Here is a 16645-nt window from a genome sequence, read left to right as displayed (position 1 = left end):
AAGAAAGAACAACATAAAACAAAATATCAACAGATATACACCAACACCTGGGAAAACGATAAAAGAGCAGGAAGGTATCAAAAAAAAAGAGTTGGACAGATTGGGAGTGGACAAAGAAGGCTCTTTGGAATGGCTAAGAAGAGGTCAGCTCAACTGGGATGGAAAATGAATCATCATAAATGGCCAAGACCAAGGACCGTTAAGAAAATTGTGGGACTGAGTCAATCGGACAAATGTAGGTTCAGCCAGGTAGAAACAGAAAGTACGAGCCACCTCCTATCAGGATGTGAACAAGACCGATAGTCTTAACAACGGCTTAGCTGGTCTTGTTTGATCCTTTAGTTGAAGAGGATAGTATGACCTGGGTGGGGATACCAGTTAGCAAATGATAGAGTACTTCAAAATAATTTTGATACCTTCAAGTCTCTAAGCTGTCTGTCACCATGGAAATGAAGAGATTGCATTGAGACACTGGTTTATTCTATATGTTTTGAGTCAACAATGATCCAACCATACACCGCTTCAATTCACTAACCTTGCAATCACGACAAAGGATTTTTTTGACTTCAGGCATGTGAATGGACTGCCGGTTCGTGAATGACTTGGGTAAAAAAACGGCGAATGCTGAACCATGAACCAATAAATTCCACATTCCTGTGTCACCTTCAGTCAAATGTCAGACATTGACAGCACGTTCATGAAGGACTTGCACAAAAAACATAACCAGTCTAAATGTTGCTATATCCAGACAATGGCGAAACTGCACAAGGGGAATCCGTGAATGAAACTCTTACACCATTTCCTCATTCTGCTTTAAACTCAATATCTCTATATTTTCATTCCAAACAGCATCATTCATTATTTAAATCACAAATTAATACGACTAGCAATGGTACCCGCCACACGGGCAGGGCGTCAATTGGGAGGCCCAAATGAAAAGGCAAAATATCGGAAATTGAAGGCTTTTTTTTATTTTAAACGATTTATATAAACATCCGTTAAATCATATCACACGCAAATCATCAAAATCTAAACAGTATATGGCGCCCATTGTGAAAAAAGATTGAATCAAAAGGGCCTCATCCTCCTTTTCTTTTTTCCTTTTTATCCGGATGATCAACTGGTGTTTTTTATTTGGCCCTAAGTATGTAAAGAGCGGCTCAGTTTTAATACCGTAAAATACTTCGTGGATTTTCATGGCGGTCAATGACGTCACATTGCTTTCGTGCGTGTTAAAAACATATCTCTTCAGGTAAACTGTATTTCGTTTTTTTTTGTGTACTTGAATTCTAAACTTGCATTCAGTTGTATTTTGCAGTGAACGACGACAGAAACCGTTGAGATGCGGAAGAGTGCGCGACGAATCTGCAAAACAGAAGGGGCCGCTACACGTCTTTCTCAGTCAGACGTTTATGTGTGAAGAGTGCGCGCCAAATCTGTAACATGGAAGCGGCCGCTACACCTGTTTCTCAGTCGCTTTGCACACACTGCCGTGTTTCTTCGGAGCCGCACGTTTATAGAGGAAGAGTTTGTCAGGAGTCGATCTACTCTCTCCTGGTACGTAGAATTTCAACAAAAGCCACATCACTGTTCATATCGGTAAATATTATTCCATCGTGTTTGGAAAAACTGGAAAATTGGAAATTGGGAAAAAAATTGGAAAAGCAATATAGCCTATTTTACTCCAGGGGGTCCCAGGATTACCCACCCAAAATATCGTTGCGATCGGTTCAGCCGTTTTTGCGGTACCTGGGAACAGACGGACGGACAGACGGACATTTGGTGAATTATAGCAAGATGGTATAAATATATCAAAATATAATGTTAAATCACGATTGTATTGATATATCAAACCAGCGAACTGTAGCCATCTGTTTCCTTTCCGGATTTGGGAGTAAGGTCCATGTCAATCGCATTTCAAAATCATAATTGTATTGAGGAATTTCTGAAACCTCCTACCTACCTTACGACACACGCTGGGACCCCAAAACGTTCCACTGAAGGTTATTATATTTCCTTTTCGTAAAATATGCAACTGTAATGGTTACTAAATGCTGTCTCCCTGTCATGTGATCAGATCCTCAGCTCTGATTGGTGGGCGTTTGTGGGGACATACATACGGACAGAAAAACGCTGTTCTCGACGGCATTGTCCTACGGGATACGCCATAAAAACTCAAGTCAGAGCAATTGTACACCCAGAGGCACAACAAAGTATGTCGAGTAATCCACTGGCACATTTGCAAAAGTCTCAATATCCCAGTATCCCAAAACTCGTGGAAACATGAACCAAAATAAATCACTGAAATGATTCACTATCATTGACCTAATGATCATAGAAAACAAAACATTGCGACTGGATATAGTGCTGAGATACAAAAATAAGAAAAGAAGGCATAATTGAGGTGTTCGTCCCCATCGATTTGGCCAAAACACAGAAATAAAAAAAATGACCAAATATCAAGACCTCAAAAATGAAGTGAAAAGACACTGCAAGCTGAAGAGCACCATAATTGTACCTGTGATAATTGGGGCAACGGGAATGATAAAGAACCATACAGAGATCTTTAAAAAAACATCCCTGGGAATATTATGACAAACAAACTGCAGTTGGAAGCTGTCCAAGGCTCGGTGACGATCCTCAAAAGAGCCATCAGAACAAAACTTTGAGAATAATAAAACTTCACAAATTAGTCCAAGAATCAAGATCCCTTATTGAAACGGAGGTGGATACTTTGAGACTTGGTAGGACTCCATTCCACCTTCTGAAACCCGCATATGGAGACAACAACCAACACACACACACAATTGCAAAACGCCACCTCCTGCTGCGTGGGGTGGAAAGGGAGTACGGGATAAACAGAAGAAACTCTTGAAAGTTAAAAATTATTTACTTTCTATGCCAAACTATATTTTTAGCCATTCATATCATGGCACAGGAAAAGTTTTGATACACCAGTGTTAGTTAATTAGATCACCGAAGGATCATACGATACAGGTAATGCTCAAGATGTCAAAATAACACAACAGTACAACACAAGTCAGCTTCTTCAACTTGTAATGAATGCCTGTGATGTGGCATGTGATGTGTGATGCCATCGAAATGGAGAATAATGCTAGAGTCCTGCTTGAGAGAGACAATCATAAACTTTGCAAAGATGATGTGAAGATTTTCATTTTATCACACGGGAATATCAACACTCCATAAACTGCCAATAGCTTTGCAGAAATCGTGGCCTGGGAAAAAAAAATCCCCACCTAGTTTTTGAGTCATTGGCTCTTTGAGTCATTGGCTCATTGGTTTTTGAGTCAAACATTGACATGTTTGTCAGATGTGTTGAGTCTTTTCCAAAAGAGGTGGTAGAATTTTCATCAAATTTGACTGAAACTTTCCCGATGATGGTCTTTCTCAGTTTTGTTTGAACCATCCACGAACGCTCATTTTAATATGGGAATCAATGGGTCGAAATTGTCAAAAAAATAGCCTCTATGGCCATTACTCCAACACAGGCAAGGAATTCTGATCAAAATAGTCGACAAACCTCTTTTTTCTGGACCACAGTGAAGAAGTAGAAGAAAGTAGATTGGCATTGGTGAGATATAGGACCACTAGAACTGGGCCTTTGTCTTTTCTTTCAATCAATCAATATGGTGATTAGGGAGGTGTCTTTGGTGTCACTTTACAAGAGTTTTTTTTTCTAACACAGACATGGGCGCACACACTCTTTATTTTACTGCCAATTCAAATCAGATTATTAAGGAAGTTATAGTCAGGTTCACTATGTTAACAAATATAATTTTGTTCAAAATTTTGGTAGATTAGCAAAACTATACATTTTTGGAATATTCAGAGCATGAGGAATCCAAAAATTAATGTTTACATTTGCGTAGACACCTTTGCGAAAATGACACTCAGGACAGTGATGAAGATAGTCAGGTTCACTATGTTAACAAATATAATTTCTTTCAAAATTTTGGGATTAGCAAACCTGTACATTTTTGGAATCTTCAGAGCCTGGAGAATCTGAAAATCAATGTTGGCATTTGCACAGACACCTGCATGGCCGCCATTTTGGATTTTGAAAATGGCCGCCATAAAATACATATTTTGCGCGATCTCGGCTTCTAGTCAACCTAGAGACTTAATTAAATATGCTAATCCTATGTTTTCTGGGTCAAGGAATCCAATAAAATCCTCAAAATAGTGCTCAGGATTATAGAAAAGCAACAAGCAAAGGTAATTGAAAACCATTGTCTTTATATTTGTGATATAACTGTATTACATAATACATGATATTGCAAGTCCTTTGAAGTTATAGGTTGTTATAGGAAGTTATAGGTAGTATCAGATTGAACTATAAGTCCTATACACAGGATCTACGAGGTCTATACCGTTCAGGAATATGCTTTTACAGATCTTCATCACTGTCCTGAGTGTCATTTTCGCAAAGGTGTCTACGCAAATGTAAACATTAATTTTTGGATTCCTCATGCTCTGAATATTCCAAAAATGTATAGTTTTGCTAATCTACCAAAATTTTGAACGAAAAAACATAGTGAACCTGACTATTACCAACAATTAATATAAATCTGTGACATGAAATAAAAGTTTGAAAACAAAATCATGATGACCTTTGTGAAAGATGAGGGTTAACAGCAAACGTAAAATTCTACAAACAGGATTGTTATCATGGCAAGATGTTATTCAAGGGTATTAATGGAAGGAGATGTATCATTAATGTATTTTCGTTTTTCTTTTCATGGAGAGATCATTACTTTAGATCATGTCTGACAACTCAGGCATTTTAGAGTTTTTTTAATGCCTTGAACAAACTTTGGTACATCATGGGTCATGAAGGTTGTAGTCAAGTTTCATTGAAATCGTGTGTGTGGTTTCAGAGAAGAAAGCAAATACCTATTTTGGGGGCATCAAACCCCCTCCGATTGACCCCCCTTAATGAGTGCAGATTTTGATTTGGTCAATACACCTTCGTTAGACATCAGGTGTGAAGCTTGTGGCCAAGTTTCATCAACTCGTGTGTTTAGTTCAAGCGATAATGACTGGTGTTTACGGACTCACTCACACTGACCCACGGACACTGCTCGATCGCATAACCTCACAGGACTAAAGTCCAGGTGAACTAGAAAGAATGATAGGGACTTTGGAGCTCGCCCTACATAAATGAGGAAGAAGCATTGTTTGACAGGTTTGCAAAAACCTCCGAAACCTGTCACCAAATCAGATTCCCATGCAAGCTATGATGAATATAAAATTAAATATGATGCTTTCGATAATCACACCATCATAAAAATGATCGGCAACGCAAACCAAATTAAAACTCCTACTCATTTCACGACAAGTCCTTTAAGTGCTGGCCACTTTAAGCACCATACTCGCCACTCCTCACCACATACACTAGTGGTCAAAAGTTTTAGAACACCTCAATTTTTCCAGTTTTTATTGAAATTTACGCAGTTTAATTTCTCAATGTACTCTGAAATTAAGCATAGAACAAATAAACAATTGGAGATAAAAAAGAAATCATAGAATCATTTTGTTTAACAAAATTTAATTTAAATTTTTGACTCAGCAAAGTCGCCACCTTTTGCAGATATAACCGCCGAACACACTCGTGGCAGTCTTTCTACAATGAAATCAAATATTGTTCGGGAAGTTCTTCCCAACACTGTTGCAGAAGTTCCCACAAATGTGTTGCACTTGTAGGTTGCTTTGCTTTACCCTTCTGTCCAGTTCATCCCAAACCAGCTCGATGGGGTTTAAGTCTGGAGACTGTGCTGGCCATTCCATGATTTGAAGCCTACCGTCTTGTTCTTTTCCTCAAAGGTAGTTTTGACATAGCCTGGAGGTGTGTTTAGGGTCATTATCTTGCTGTAGGATGAACCCCTGACCACCTCGGCGTATACCAGAGGGTATGGAATGGCACTGCAAAATGCTGTGGTAGCCCTTTTGGTTCAGGGTGCCAGTCATTCTGTGCAAGTCGCCGACTCTGGATCCAGCAAAAGAGCCCCAGACCATCACGCTTCCTTCTCCATGTTTGACAGTTGGTGTCACACACTGAGGAACCATCCTTTCGCCGACACGACGGCGTACAAAAACCCTGCGTGATGAACCAAAGATTTCAAATTTTGATTCATCGGTCCATAAGACCTTCTTCCAGTCTTCAGTAGTCCACTGGCGGTACTTCATGGTCCAGGCAAGCCTCTTTTTCTTATTTTGCTATCTTAGCAATGGTTTTCTTGCTGCCACTTGACCTGTCAAACCTGCACCTCGAAGTCTTCTCTTCACAGTTGAAACTGAGACTTGCTTACTTCGACCAGTGTTAAGCTGTGCTTGAAGCTGTTGTCCTGTGAGCCGCCTATCACGCAAGCTGTTGACTCTCAGAAACTTGTCTTCTGATTCTGTTGTGGCTTTAGGTCTGCCAGACCTCTTCCTGTCAGAGTTTCCTCCAATTTCCAATGCACTACTTCCTGCAGTGCAATATTGTCCAAATAATGCTTCAGAGGGTGTAATAACAGTCTATTCCAATACTGCTTTTATACAGACAGGGGGTTTGTAATCAAGTAATCAGCAGAGGTTGGGACACCTGTAGGAATTGTTTGCATCAACTTTCAAGGCTTAATTTACTTAAATTGCTGCAGAACAGCTGTAAGCTGTTAACCCATTACTTGTTCCCTGAAAAAGGTCTTTTTTTTTTTTTTACAATATAACTGTGCAATTTACATTACTTTCCCGTTTTGCTAACCTAAACTTTTTTTTAACCTCGCAGTTTACTGCTTACCTTTGTACCATTTCAGGTTATTCACTGGACATTAAACTGTGTAAATTTCAATAAAAACTGAAAAAATTTAGGTGTTCTCAAACTTTTGACCGCCAGTGTACAAGGCTTTCATCCGCAGCTGTTCTCATCTCTGGGCCGGTGCTCCTGCCTCACACCTAGCTCGGCTTCACGCTGTTGAAACCAAAGCTTTCAGAATCATTGGAATCTCCCGCAATGAATCTAACTCTGAGTGCCTTTCACTTACTCACCGCAGGCAGGTTGGTGGTCTTTCTGTCTTCTACCGACTCCTCTCCGGCCTTGCTCCCCCAGCGTCCCCCAATGATTCTTACAGGTCGCACAAGATCTGCCTGCAACCCTCTTCTGGTGAAACTGTCAAAATCAAGACTCTCTGCTCACCGTCACTCCTTCATTCCTCTTTTCTCCCACCTCTGGAACAAACTCCCTCACTCTCTTCAATCGCACTCCTCCCTCCACGTCTTTAAAACAGCTGTTCACCACCATCTCTTATCTTCCCCCATCCAAAACCTTGATCTGTTCTGCCGCCGTTAATTTCATCGCAGATCCACTTTTTTGAAATACCAACTTCTTTCCTGGAAGTCCTTGCAGTGTCCTTGTGTTTTATACTTCTCCCATCCAGCCCCCCCCCCCCTTCCCACACTTCCTCCCCCCAAGCCCTCTCCCTCTCACAGATCTCCCGATGTCCCTGCTCTCAAATGTTGCGTTTGTGCTTCCCCTTGTCTCCCCATCTTGTCTGCCGCTACTCTTATTATATGTTTTGTGTGTCTGTTTGATTTTCTGTGTGATGTTAGCTCTTTCACGAGCCTCGATCCTGTATACCAAAAAAAAAAAAAAGTGACAAAAAAAAGACTATAAACAATCCCAAACCTATAGGCCATACTCGCCAACATTCCAGGATAAAGATGTGTTTCTCTTTATATTTGAAACCAGTGCAAGGATTTCCATACTTCTCCTCAATGACAGTCTGCCCATTGCTCCTGCGTTCCTCCACAATAATCTTTTCTTCTTCCGGCAGCAGTACTTGTGGCGTGGAGTCTTTATTACAAACTGCAAAATGCACAGTGAAATGGAATGCATCAGCACAAATATAAAAACTCTTAACATTTCATAGTTATCGTTGATTTAAAAGGAAAAAAATGCAGGAAGTGATACATTTACACTTGCACAAGGAGGCATGAGTCAAATCATTGAGCATCGACCTGCAAACCCATTATTGAAAATCAATTGTTAAAATGCCTCCCTGTCAATTCGAGAATTAATAAAGCAGGACACGATAAATAGACAAGATTCATGATCAAAAATGATTAGTTCCTGCAGAAAACGGACAGGCGTCTGCTCAGTTGCACTCCAGGCCATACGAGTTCAGTGTGTGCGAGTGTGAGAGGGTTAGTACTGATGTCAGTCGAATCCCAGCGGCTCAGACTGACACAACGCGCTGCCTCCTGGCCGCAAAGTTCAGCGTCCGACAGCACGTGGTTGTGCATGAGGTCGGTGGCTTGCCACGCTGCGCACGTCGTGGATGGCAAGGTGTCCCCCGGGTTCGTGGGTCCAATAAGGTGGAGTTGAAGCGAATAACATGCGTGATGCAATGGAGGGTAGTTCGAACACAAGGTAGGAGAAAATATGCAAAAGGAACGAAGGGCAAGCGATGGCAATGGAAGCGGAAAAAAATGAGGTGGAATGAATGAAAACCAAAGTGTAAAAAAAAAAATGCATGAAGGAAGTTTGAATTAAATGATGAAAAAATAAAAGATAATTTAAAGAAAAAGGGGAGAAGAGGTAGAAAATCACGTTAAATTTTGTGTCTATAAAATCTGAACATATACCTTAATTCTTTTGAAATGCAGAAGTACACCAAAAGAAAGTTCAAGCCAACTCTACACAAAATGGATGTGAAAAGAGCAGCAACACTACCCACTTGAGTTAAGTGTTTGCCGAGTCTTTGCGCTGGTGCAGTACGCTTCAATCACCTTCAGGATCTGAGTGTCTTCCTCGAGACAAGCTGATGAGCCTGGAGAACGCAAGTAACATTCAGCCATAACTCCCTCAGCACAAAGCCATTCTGAGGTGCAAAAGGGCTCAAACATGCATGCCGCACACAGTTACAAACATCACTACTTAAAGTGGTTTCCTGGTCATGAAAATCGAACCAAATACCGGCTGGATCCCGTTCAATACTCATCACAATGAACAAAACCATGAATATGAAAGAAAAAGTCGAAGCACGAACAAATTATAGATGAGTTTCCATGACATCACAGCCAGATGCTTCATGGGATACAAAGCTTCCTTCCAAGTGGAAATATAAATAAATAAATAGCATGTAAAGCTACAACTGGGCATGCTAATTCCTTACTTTACATCAGGCAAAGGTTTATGCGGCCTATGGCTGCACAAATTGGGCTATGCGTATAAATCTCATGTGTGTTTTCCCTTTCTGCTTGAGAATAAACATAAAAAATAGATAAACAAAAACAGGATTTACCATTTATGGCCATAACCATACACGGTGGTGTAATGGTTAGAGCGTCCGCTGAGTCTGGGTGGTCAGTCGTTCGAACCCCAGCTGCATCATACCAAAGACTTTAAAACAAACAACCAAACAACAAACAACCAAACAACAACCAACCATTGCATAGGCTTTGGCTTCACCCAGTGTTGAAGTTTCTTGTAAGGGCATTGGTGAGATGCCGAGATGCTTTTGGTGAGATGTGTTTGTGTTTTATACTTTTCTAATCCCCCCCCCCCCTTCCCACGCCTCCTCCCCCCCCCCGCCCAAGCCCTCTCCCTCCCACAGATCTCCCGATGTCCCTGCTCTCAAATGTTTTACTTGTGTGCTTCCCTCTCTCTCCCCATTTTGTCTCCCGCTTCCTTTATCTTATGTTTTATGTGTCAGTTTGTCTTTTTGTGATTAATGTTAGCTCTTACACGAGCCTCGATCTTGTATACAAAAAAAAGAAAAAAGAAAAAAGAAAAAGGGAACTCGTTTTATTAGGTTCTCCATAATACAGTATTTGCCCCAAAATGTTTCATCCCTTCCACCACCACCACCACCACAGGACAGACTAGAACGGTACTCGGTAGAGAGCATACCTGCGCCACACTGAACAGTTTACATTTTGTATGCCACGGATTTGCATCCGGACATGAACCAAAATCGAATTCGCCTGTTTTTGTCACCTAACCAACTGATCCACCTAGTTTTGTCACAATCCGTCCACAACGTTTTGAAACATCATGCTATGTATCGTTTTTGGTCCCATCACACAACGGTGAAGAATCAAATAAAAAATGATTGGATCCAGATCCTGATCTTCACCAAAATCTATAAATAATCTTTATCATTTCATCCTTGACCAAATCCCTCCACCAAATTTCACCCACATCCGTCAACAACTTTTTGAGCTATCCTGTTCACAAACAGACAAACACACAGACAGGGGTGAAAACATTTGCTTTAAAACTTGAGATCACACAGCAAAATCCTCTCACTTAATCCCAACAGGCTTCTACAGGCCGCACATAGTCCACCAACAACCTCCTTCTGGTAAAACTCCCAAAATCCAGAATGACTGCTCAGTGCTCACCTCCACTCATTTTTTCCTCTTTTCCCCCACCTGTGGAATCAACTTGCACACTCTCTTCAATCTCATTATTCCCTCCAGGTCTCCAAGACAGCTGTTAACCACCATCTCAAGTCATCACCCATCCAAAACCATGATTTATTTTCCCCTGTTAACCCTTCCCTACATCCCGCCCCCGATGCTAAGCCCACCTCCTTCCAAATTTCCAGTCTTTCCCTACCTGAGGGCTTGCTTCTATCATGTTGTATCTTGTATCTATCTATGTTTATGTATCTATCTTTTATGTATCTTGTATTATAAGTTATGTTGTATCTGTGTTTCTTGCTTGTATCATTCGTGTCCATCCCATGTGTCCTCCCCTACCATTCCTCCACACATCCCTTATTTGTCCAAGTCTTCCTCTTTTTTTGTCCCCCAACCCTGCTGTTGATGACCCCCCCCCCCCCCCTCTTTCTGCTATTCCTTTTGTTCTGTTGCATACTGATCTGTTATGTGTTCTTGCTCTTCCATGAGCATTGATTTTGTATATAAAAATAATTAAAAAATAATTTACTCCTTATAGAGGTTGAATTTCATGGACGTTCCCATGAGGTTGCAGCTGTTGCACTAATTTTTCATTGGTATTGGTTTTAGGTACACTCAAAATATATGGCCTCCACTATACTAACACAGGGGCGGATCCAGGTGGGTTCACTGGGTGCACGTGAACCCCCTTCCCCCCCCTCCACCCACAATCCCCACCTCACCCTCCGCCGCTACCATATTTACTTCCACCATCTGCAATGGATGGAGGGAATGTTTGTGTGCAGGCTATCTCAAAAAGTTATTGATGGATTTTGGATTTCATCTGGTGGAGAGGTTGTGTGTGTGTGCCAAAGAAGAATTGATTCGATTTTGGTGAAGATCCGAATGCAGATCCAGATACTAGAATTTTAAAGTGATTCCTCACTATGGAGTGCGATCTGGCAAAAAACGATATATAGCATGATATTTCAGAGTTATGGACAGATTCCATCGAAACTTGGTGTGACAAGGACAAAGTGATTCAATTTTGGTGAAGATCCGAATCCAGATCCAGATACGAGAACGTTTTTTAATTTTAAGTGATTCTTCAAAATTGAGAGATGGGGCCAAAAATGATATATATAATGATATTTCAAAAAGTTGTGGATGACAAAGCTTGGTGAATGAGTTGGATAAGTGACAAGAACAAGCGGATTAGTGTTTGATTCAGGTCCGAATTCAGATCTGGTCTATCAGTGGGATACAAATCCAGATCCGACCTGTCAGACTCAAATCAAAGTAAGACGTGCATTCATTTCTACATATTGCATGCCATGAGCTACCTCTTTGGACAAAAACGCCAACAAGAAAGCAAATGAGCCACATGCTACAGTTTCAAGTTGTACACAACTTCAGAGTCCCAGCTATCATCTTTTTCGGCCCTGCAAACTGAGCCGCCCCCCCCCCCCTCCCCCGGAACCATCGATGCGACTCCACATCTGGAGCCTCTTCTCCAATGATACATCTTCTGCTGCTGGATTTGGCTAATGACTTCGAATCTGCTCATTGAACTACAGACCCACTTAACTGAGCACACGAGACGGGAGACACAGGCACTACACCTCATCCCGTCTGTGATCTGCTCGTTTGGGACAGTAGACACAGAAGTCATTACTGAACTGGTGGATCTCTACCAATATGACCTGCCATCACCAATAACAGTTGTTACAGAGGGGCACAGCTGGCAGATGATGGGGTCCCTCAAGCGGAAAGACAAATCATTCTTCCCCAACATCCACTGCCTGATGCTTCTCTTCTGCACGAAGCCCGTAACATCATGTGAGTGTGAACGGTCCATTAGCGGACTGAGACGTCTTAAGACTCACATGAGGCCAACAATGCGTGAAGACCGGATGGATGGACTTCTACTAACGCACATTAATTATGGTGTGGACTTAGATATGAATGTCATCATTGATGACTTTATATGGCGAAATCCACGAATAATGGAGTTTCTGGACATCCTTCAGTAGAGCTAGTGGACTACAATGGTGAAATCAACGAATAATGGAGTTTCTGGAAATCCTTCAGTAGAGCTAGTGGACTACAATGGTGAAATCAATGAATAATGGAGTTTCTGGACATCCTTCAGTAGAGCTAGTCGACTACAATGGTGAAATCAACGAATAATGGAGTTTCTGGACATCCTTCAGTAGAGCTAGTGGACTACAAGAGCTAAGGATGTACAAACAGAAAACTGTCACTTCACTCAGTAGGCCCGGCTGGTACAAGCTTACATTCATCACTATTGAGGACAATATCTCTCTTTTAGCTAAATATTGTCAATTGAAAAATAAAAGACAAATACATTGAGTTGAATAAGGCTTGGAGGTAGATTTTGTGATCTACGAACATCTTATAACCTCAAGTGAACCCCCTACTAAAAAGTTTCTGGATCCGCCCCGTAACACGTACCCACCTCCTCCCTCCAATTACCCCACCATCCATCCATGTTTTTCATCATGCAACTCAACAATGGCCCAAGCCCAATCCCTATGATCACAGCCATACTTTTCCTGCCAGGATCTTCATCGGAAGGTTTCCGGGTCTTGCGTGATGAAAGCAACTTCTTCATGGTTTTAGGGCTCTTGCTAAGGTCCTGTGGAGAAGAGCGGTTCAAACAAAGCACTAATCTTCGTAGTTTTTACACCTGTAGCAGAGAACAAGCAGACAAAGACAAGCATGTATTTTACATAATGCTAAAAATTGAATACTGTGACCATTTTATATCATCCAAGTTGTTGCAGCATAGGGAAAAGGGGGAGGGGAAGTGGTGGGAAGAAACTCAGGTGTGCAGGGTCAACCTGCTAATGTCTCCATCACAAACAATAAAAACTTTAACCAAGGCCCAAGCACAAACCACCTCTTGACAAAATCCAGATACCACTCATCCAGCAAAAGACTTTTGTTCAAAGATAATTTTACCCCCTCCACATCCATTCCAAACCAAACCTCTCTCACCCTAAGTTACATATACTGCACGCCAAACAATAACAAGGGTCTCTGGTTCATTCTAGTTAGAGTTCAAAAGAAACTGCTTCTGCCCAACTGCCACCCATACTTGTCAGGAACCTGTAAAGGCCTTCCATCTGAGGCACCTTGGAAATGCTGTAAGCTGCGTGAAATGAGATTAAATGGCACATTTTAATAACAGCAATACAGCAGTGACATGGCTTGACAGCACGATGTCAGACCTTTGCCATAATGAATATACCCTTTCAAGCAAAAATACGAGACCCATCAAAAATCCCATCCCAGCTCACCAAATATCAAAGTTGTTTCTTTTCTGATGAACACCAAAGCCACAGACAGCATAAGATGACATTAGAGGCACATTCCTCCAAAAGCACAGATCACTCCGACAAAAATTAAGTAACGGGTGTTTAATTTAGGTGATTTCGGCTTGGCCTATTTCATGCCCTCATCCGAGCACTTTGCTCATGATTCTGGGGATCTCAGGTTCAAATCCCATATCCTATTTCACAACTGTCTAGTAAAGTCCTTGCCTGATGAGAAGTATATGGACAAGCTCAAAATCAAAAAGCACAACAAAACGAAGAAGCAAATGAAAAGGGGCGGGGGGATTACTAGCCACGGCCCAAAATATATTTGCCCCACCTACTCCACCCCACTACCTGCTCCCCCTCCTCCACATTAGGGGGGAAGAATGTGAAAGCGGTCGCAGAGCCCGCCTTTTTGGAACTCCCACCACTGCCCCCCCCCCCCCCCCCTTCACCCCTCAACATGCTGCAAAAAGCACCTGCTGTGCGCTGGCCAATTGCATGCCACACTTGCAAATGGAGATATTCTCAGCCAATCGATGATGCCGATCCAAAACCAATTAGCACCGTTGCCGCCAAGCAGCATGGGCCAATTAAGTGCCACCTTCCTCACCACCAATCAGGAGTAGTCAAGTGGGGGGACTCCTCACTGCTGGGACGCAGAGGGCCGGCGCTTCTTCTTCTCCCATGGTGTGCGAGAGGAGGGGAGGGGAGAGGGTGTACCGTGGCTTGGATGTTGGGGAAGCCCCGAGCATCTCCCTCTTGCCCGCCCCCCAACCCAATTCAACATGAAAAACATTTGACAGGACATCCTCAATCGCTATAGTCTAAAATCGACAAGGCACGTCTCTCGCACGGGCCATGTGCCAGACAATTATCCCTAGCACGTGTTCTTAATACATGTAAAAGCTCTGAAAAATACACGAATACACATATTGTGCTCAGGCTCAGGCCTTAAATTCTAACTACTGCTCACTGTCCAATAAATTTAACAATATTATCCAATAATGATGACACTTAACTATACATCCTGCTGTCACACATCCTTTCAAACTTTTGTCTAAGACCTCACGGTTGCTCCAGTGCTGAACTACATGATGAGCTCCTTCAGGGCCAGGTCTGTTCGTCTTATGTGGGAAGCTCCTGTTATTCCCCTTCCTTGCACCCCATCTCCTTATCCTTGCAAAAGGCAACACTTTGTAACTGACAACAACACTCGTTTCGGGGCCTGCAAGCTCACTCTGAATAAAAAGTTGTTGTACAGGGTGTCTCAAAATACATGGAACCCATGTCACTGCTAATAATTCTGCCAATATTAATGTTCTTGTTCTTTTTTTTTCAGATTTGAAGAGAGGAGATCATAACAACTAATAATTATCAATCAAAATGCCTTGGACAAAGGAGGAAAAAATATTTTGCGTTACTACTTATTTGGAGACGAAATCATTCAAAACGGTGCAAGCAAAATTTCGCAGGAAGTTCAACTTCAACAACTATCCCCAGAAAAACCAAATTTATCGTTGGGCACACAAATTTCAAGCCATTGGATCAGTAAACAACCTCAACAAGAAGGCAGAAACACCCAGTTCTGGCAGGAAGCTGACTGCAAGATCTCCTGACAATGTGAATGCGGTGAGACATTCTGTCGGAAGGAGCCCGAAAAAGTCCATCCGAAGACGTAGCCAAGAGCTGGGTCTTTCACGTGCGTCAGTGCAAAGAATCTTGATCAAGGATCTTCAGCTGTACCCATACAAGATCCAGATCAAGCATAAACTCACACCAACTGACATGGCAAAACGTGTTGTGATGTGCCGGTGGTTCGAGAACAAGATCGAAGAGGATCCTGACTTTCTTGCTGATGTTTGGTTCAGCGACGAAGCACACTTCTTGCTCTGTGGGCATGTCAATAGCAAGAACAATGTGTTCTGGGGCACACAAGCCCCAGACAAGGTGCTTCAGAGGCCCTTGCACTCTGTGAAATGCACGGCCTGGGTGGCCATCTCAAAACATGGCATAATCGGACCGTTTTGGTTTGAAGACGCAGACGAGGAGGCAGTCACTGTCACAAAGGAGCGTTACATTGTGGTGCTCAACAAGTTCTGGAGGGGACTTGGGAGACGTCGTGGCGTGAATCGAGATGTGCAATGGTTCCAACAAGATGGGACAACTCCACATACAGCCAACATCACGATGGAGTGGCTGGACCACCGATTCCCTGATCGGCTGATCAGCAGGCGCCGCGAACCTGAGTGGTCTCCGCATTCACCCGATCTGAACCCCCCAGATTTTTTTTTATCTCTGGGGGTTCTTGAAGGACCACGTGTATGAGAATCGTCCTCAATCCATTTCTGAACTGAAAGTGGCCATCACCCAGAAGATTTGTGCCATCAGGAAGGAAGAGTGTGTCAGGGTGATTGACAACTTCGCTCGTCGGCTTCAAGTGTGTCTAAGGCGCAAAGGCGGTCATTTGGTACATGTGCTCTAATAAATGTATCCTTTGAGCTAGAGACCTCAAATCTTCAGTTTTTTAATTGTTATCATATCAGCTTCCAGGAAATGTAATCTTTTTTTGGAGTTTCTTGTCTGAGTAATAAATTATTATCATGTTAATGGGTTCCATCTATTTTGAGACACCCTGTACTTTACAATATTCCCCCTTCTCCTCTCCTTATAGAACCTGCACACCTCCATTTTAGCATTTGCATATCATAAACTACTTTCGTGTAAGATTTCTTTCATGAAAACTTTACAAGAAAAAACGTTTCGATTATCAATGGAAGTTTGTGCACAAGCACGTACTTATAGGAAATAAAATGAAAAAAAACATAAAACATTTGACTATGTACGCATATTCAAACCATGATAGCAACGTTCCTTTGGTGGGAAGTCCAACTCTTGCT

The 16645-nt window shown here is 42.1% G+C and overlaps 1 protein-coding gene across 4 annotated transcripts in view; it reads right to left on the bottom strand.

The window, feature by feature from the left end:
* LOC137432478 (rho guanine nucleotide exchange factor 7) overlaps nt 1-16645 on the bottom strand; it is a 147893-nt gene that overhangs the window by 9832 nt on the left and 121416 nt on the right. For 2 of the 4 annotated variants that reach the window (XM_068124448.2, XM_068124450.2), the window contains 3 exons: nt 12976-13063; nt 8736-8828; nt 7765-7864 (listed from right to left, as the gene is read on the bottom strand). In XM_068124448.2, the coding sequence (XP_067980549.2) occupies nt 7765-7864; nt 8736-8828; nt 12976-13063 (281 nt within the window). Of the gene's footprint in view, nt 1-7764; nt 7865-8210; nt 8322-8735; nt 8829-12975; nt 13115-16645 lie in introns of those variants that run through there. The other 2 variants (XM_068124452.2, XM_068124451.2) reach the window with 2 other exon arrangements.

Source organism: Myxine glutinosa, chromosome 8 (assembly GCF_964187855.1).
Source record: "Myxine glutinosa chromosome 8, kmMyxGlut1.1, whole genome shotgun sequence".
NCBI classification, from domain to species: Eukaryota; Metazoa; Chordata; class Myxini; order Myxiniformes; family Myxinidae; genus Myxine; species Myxine glutinosa.
This window is presented reverse-complemented; position numbering and strand designations above follow the sequence as displayed.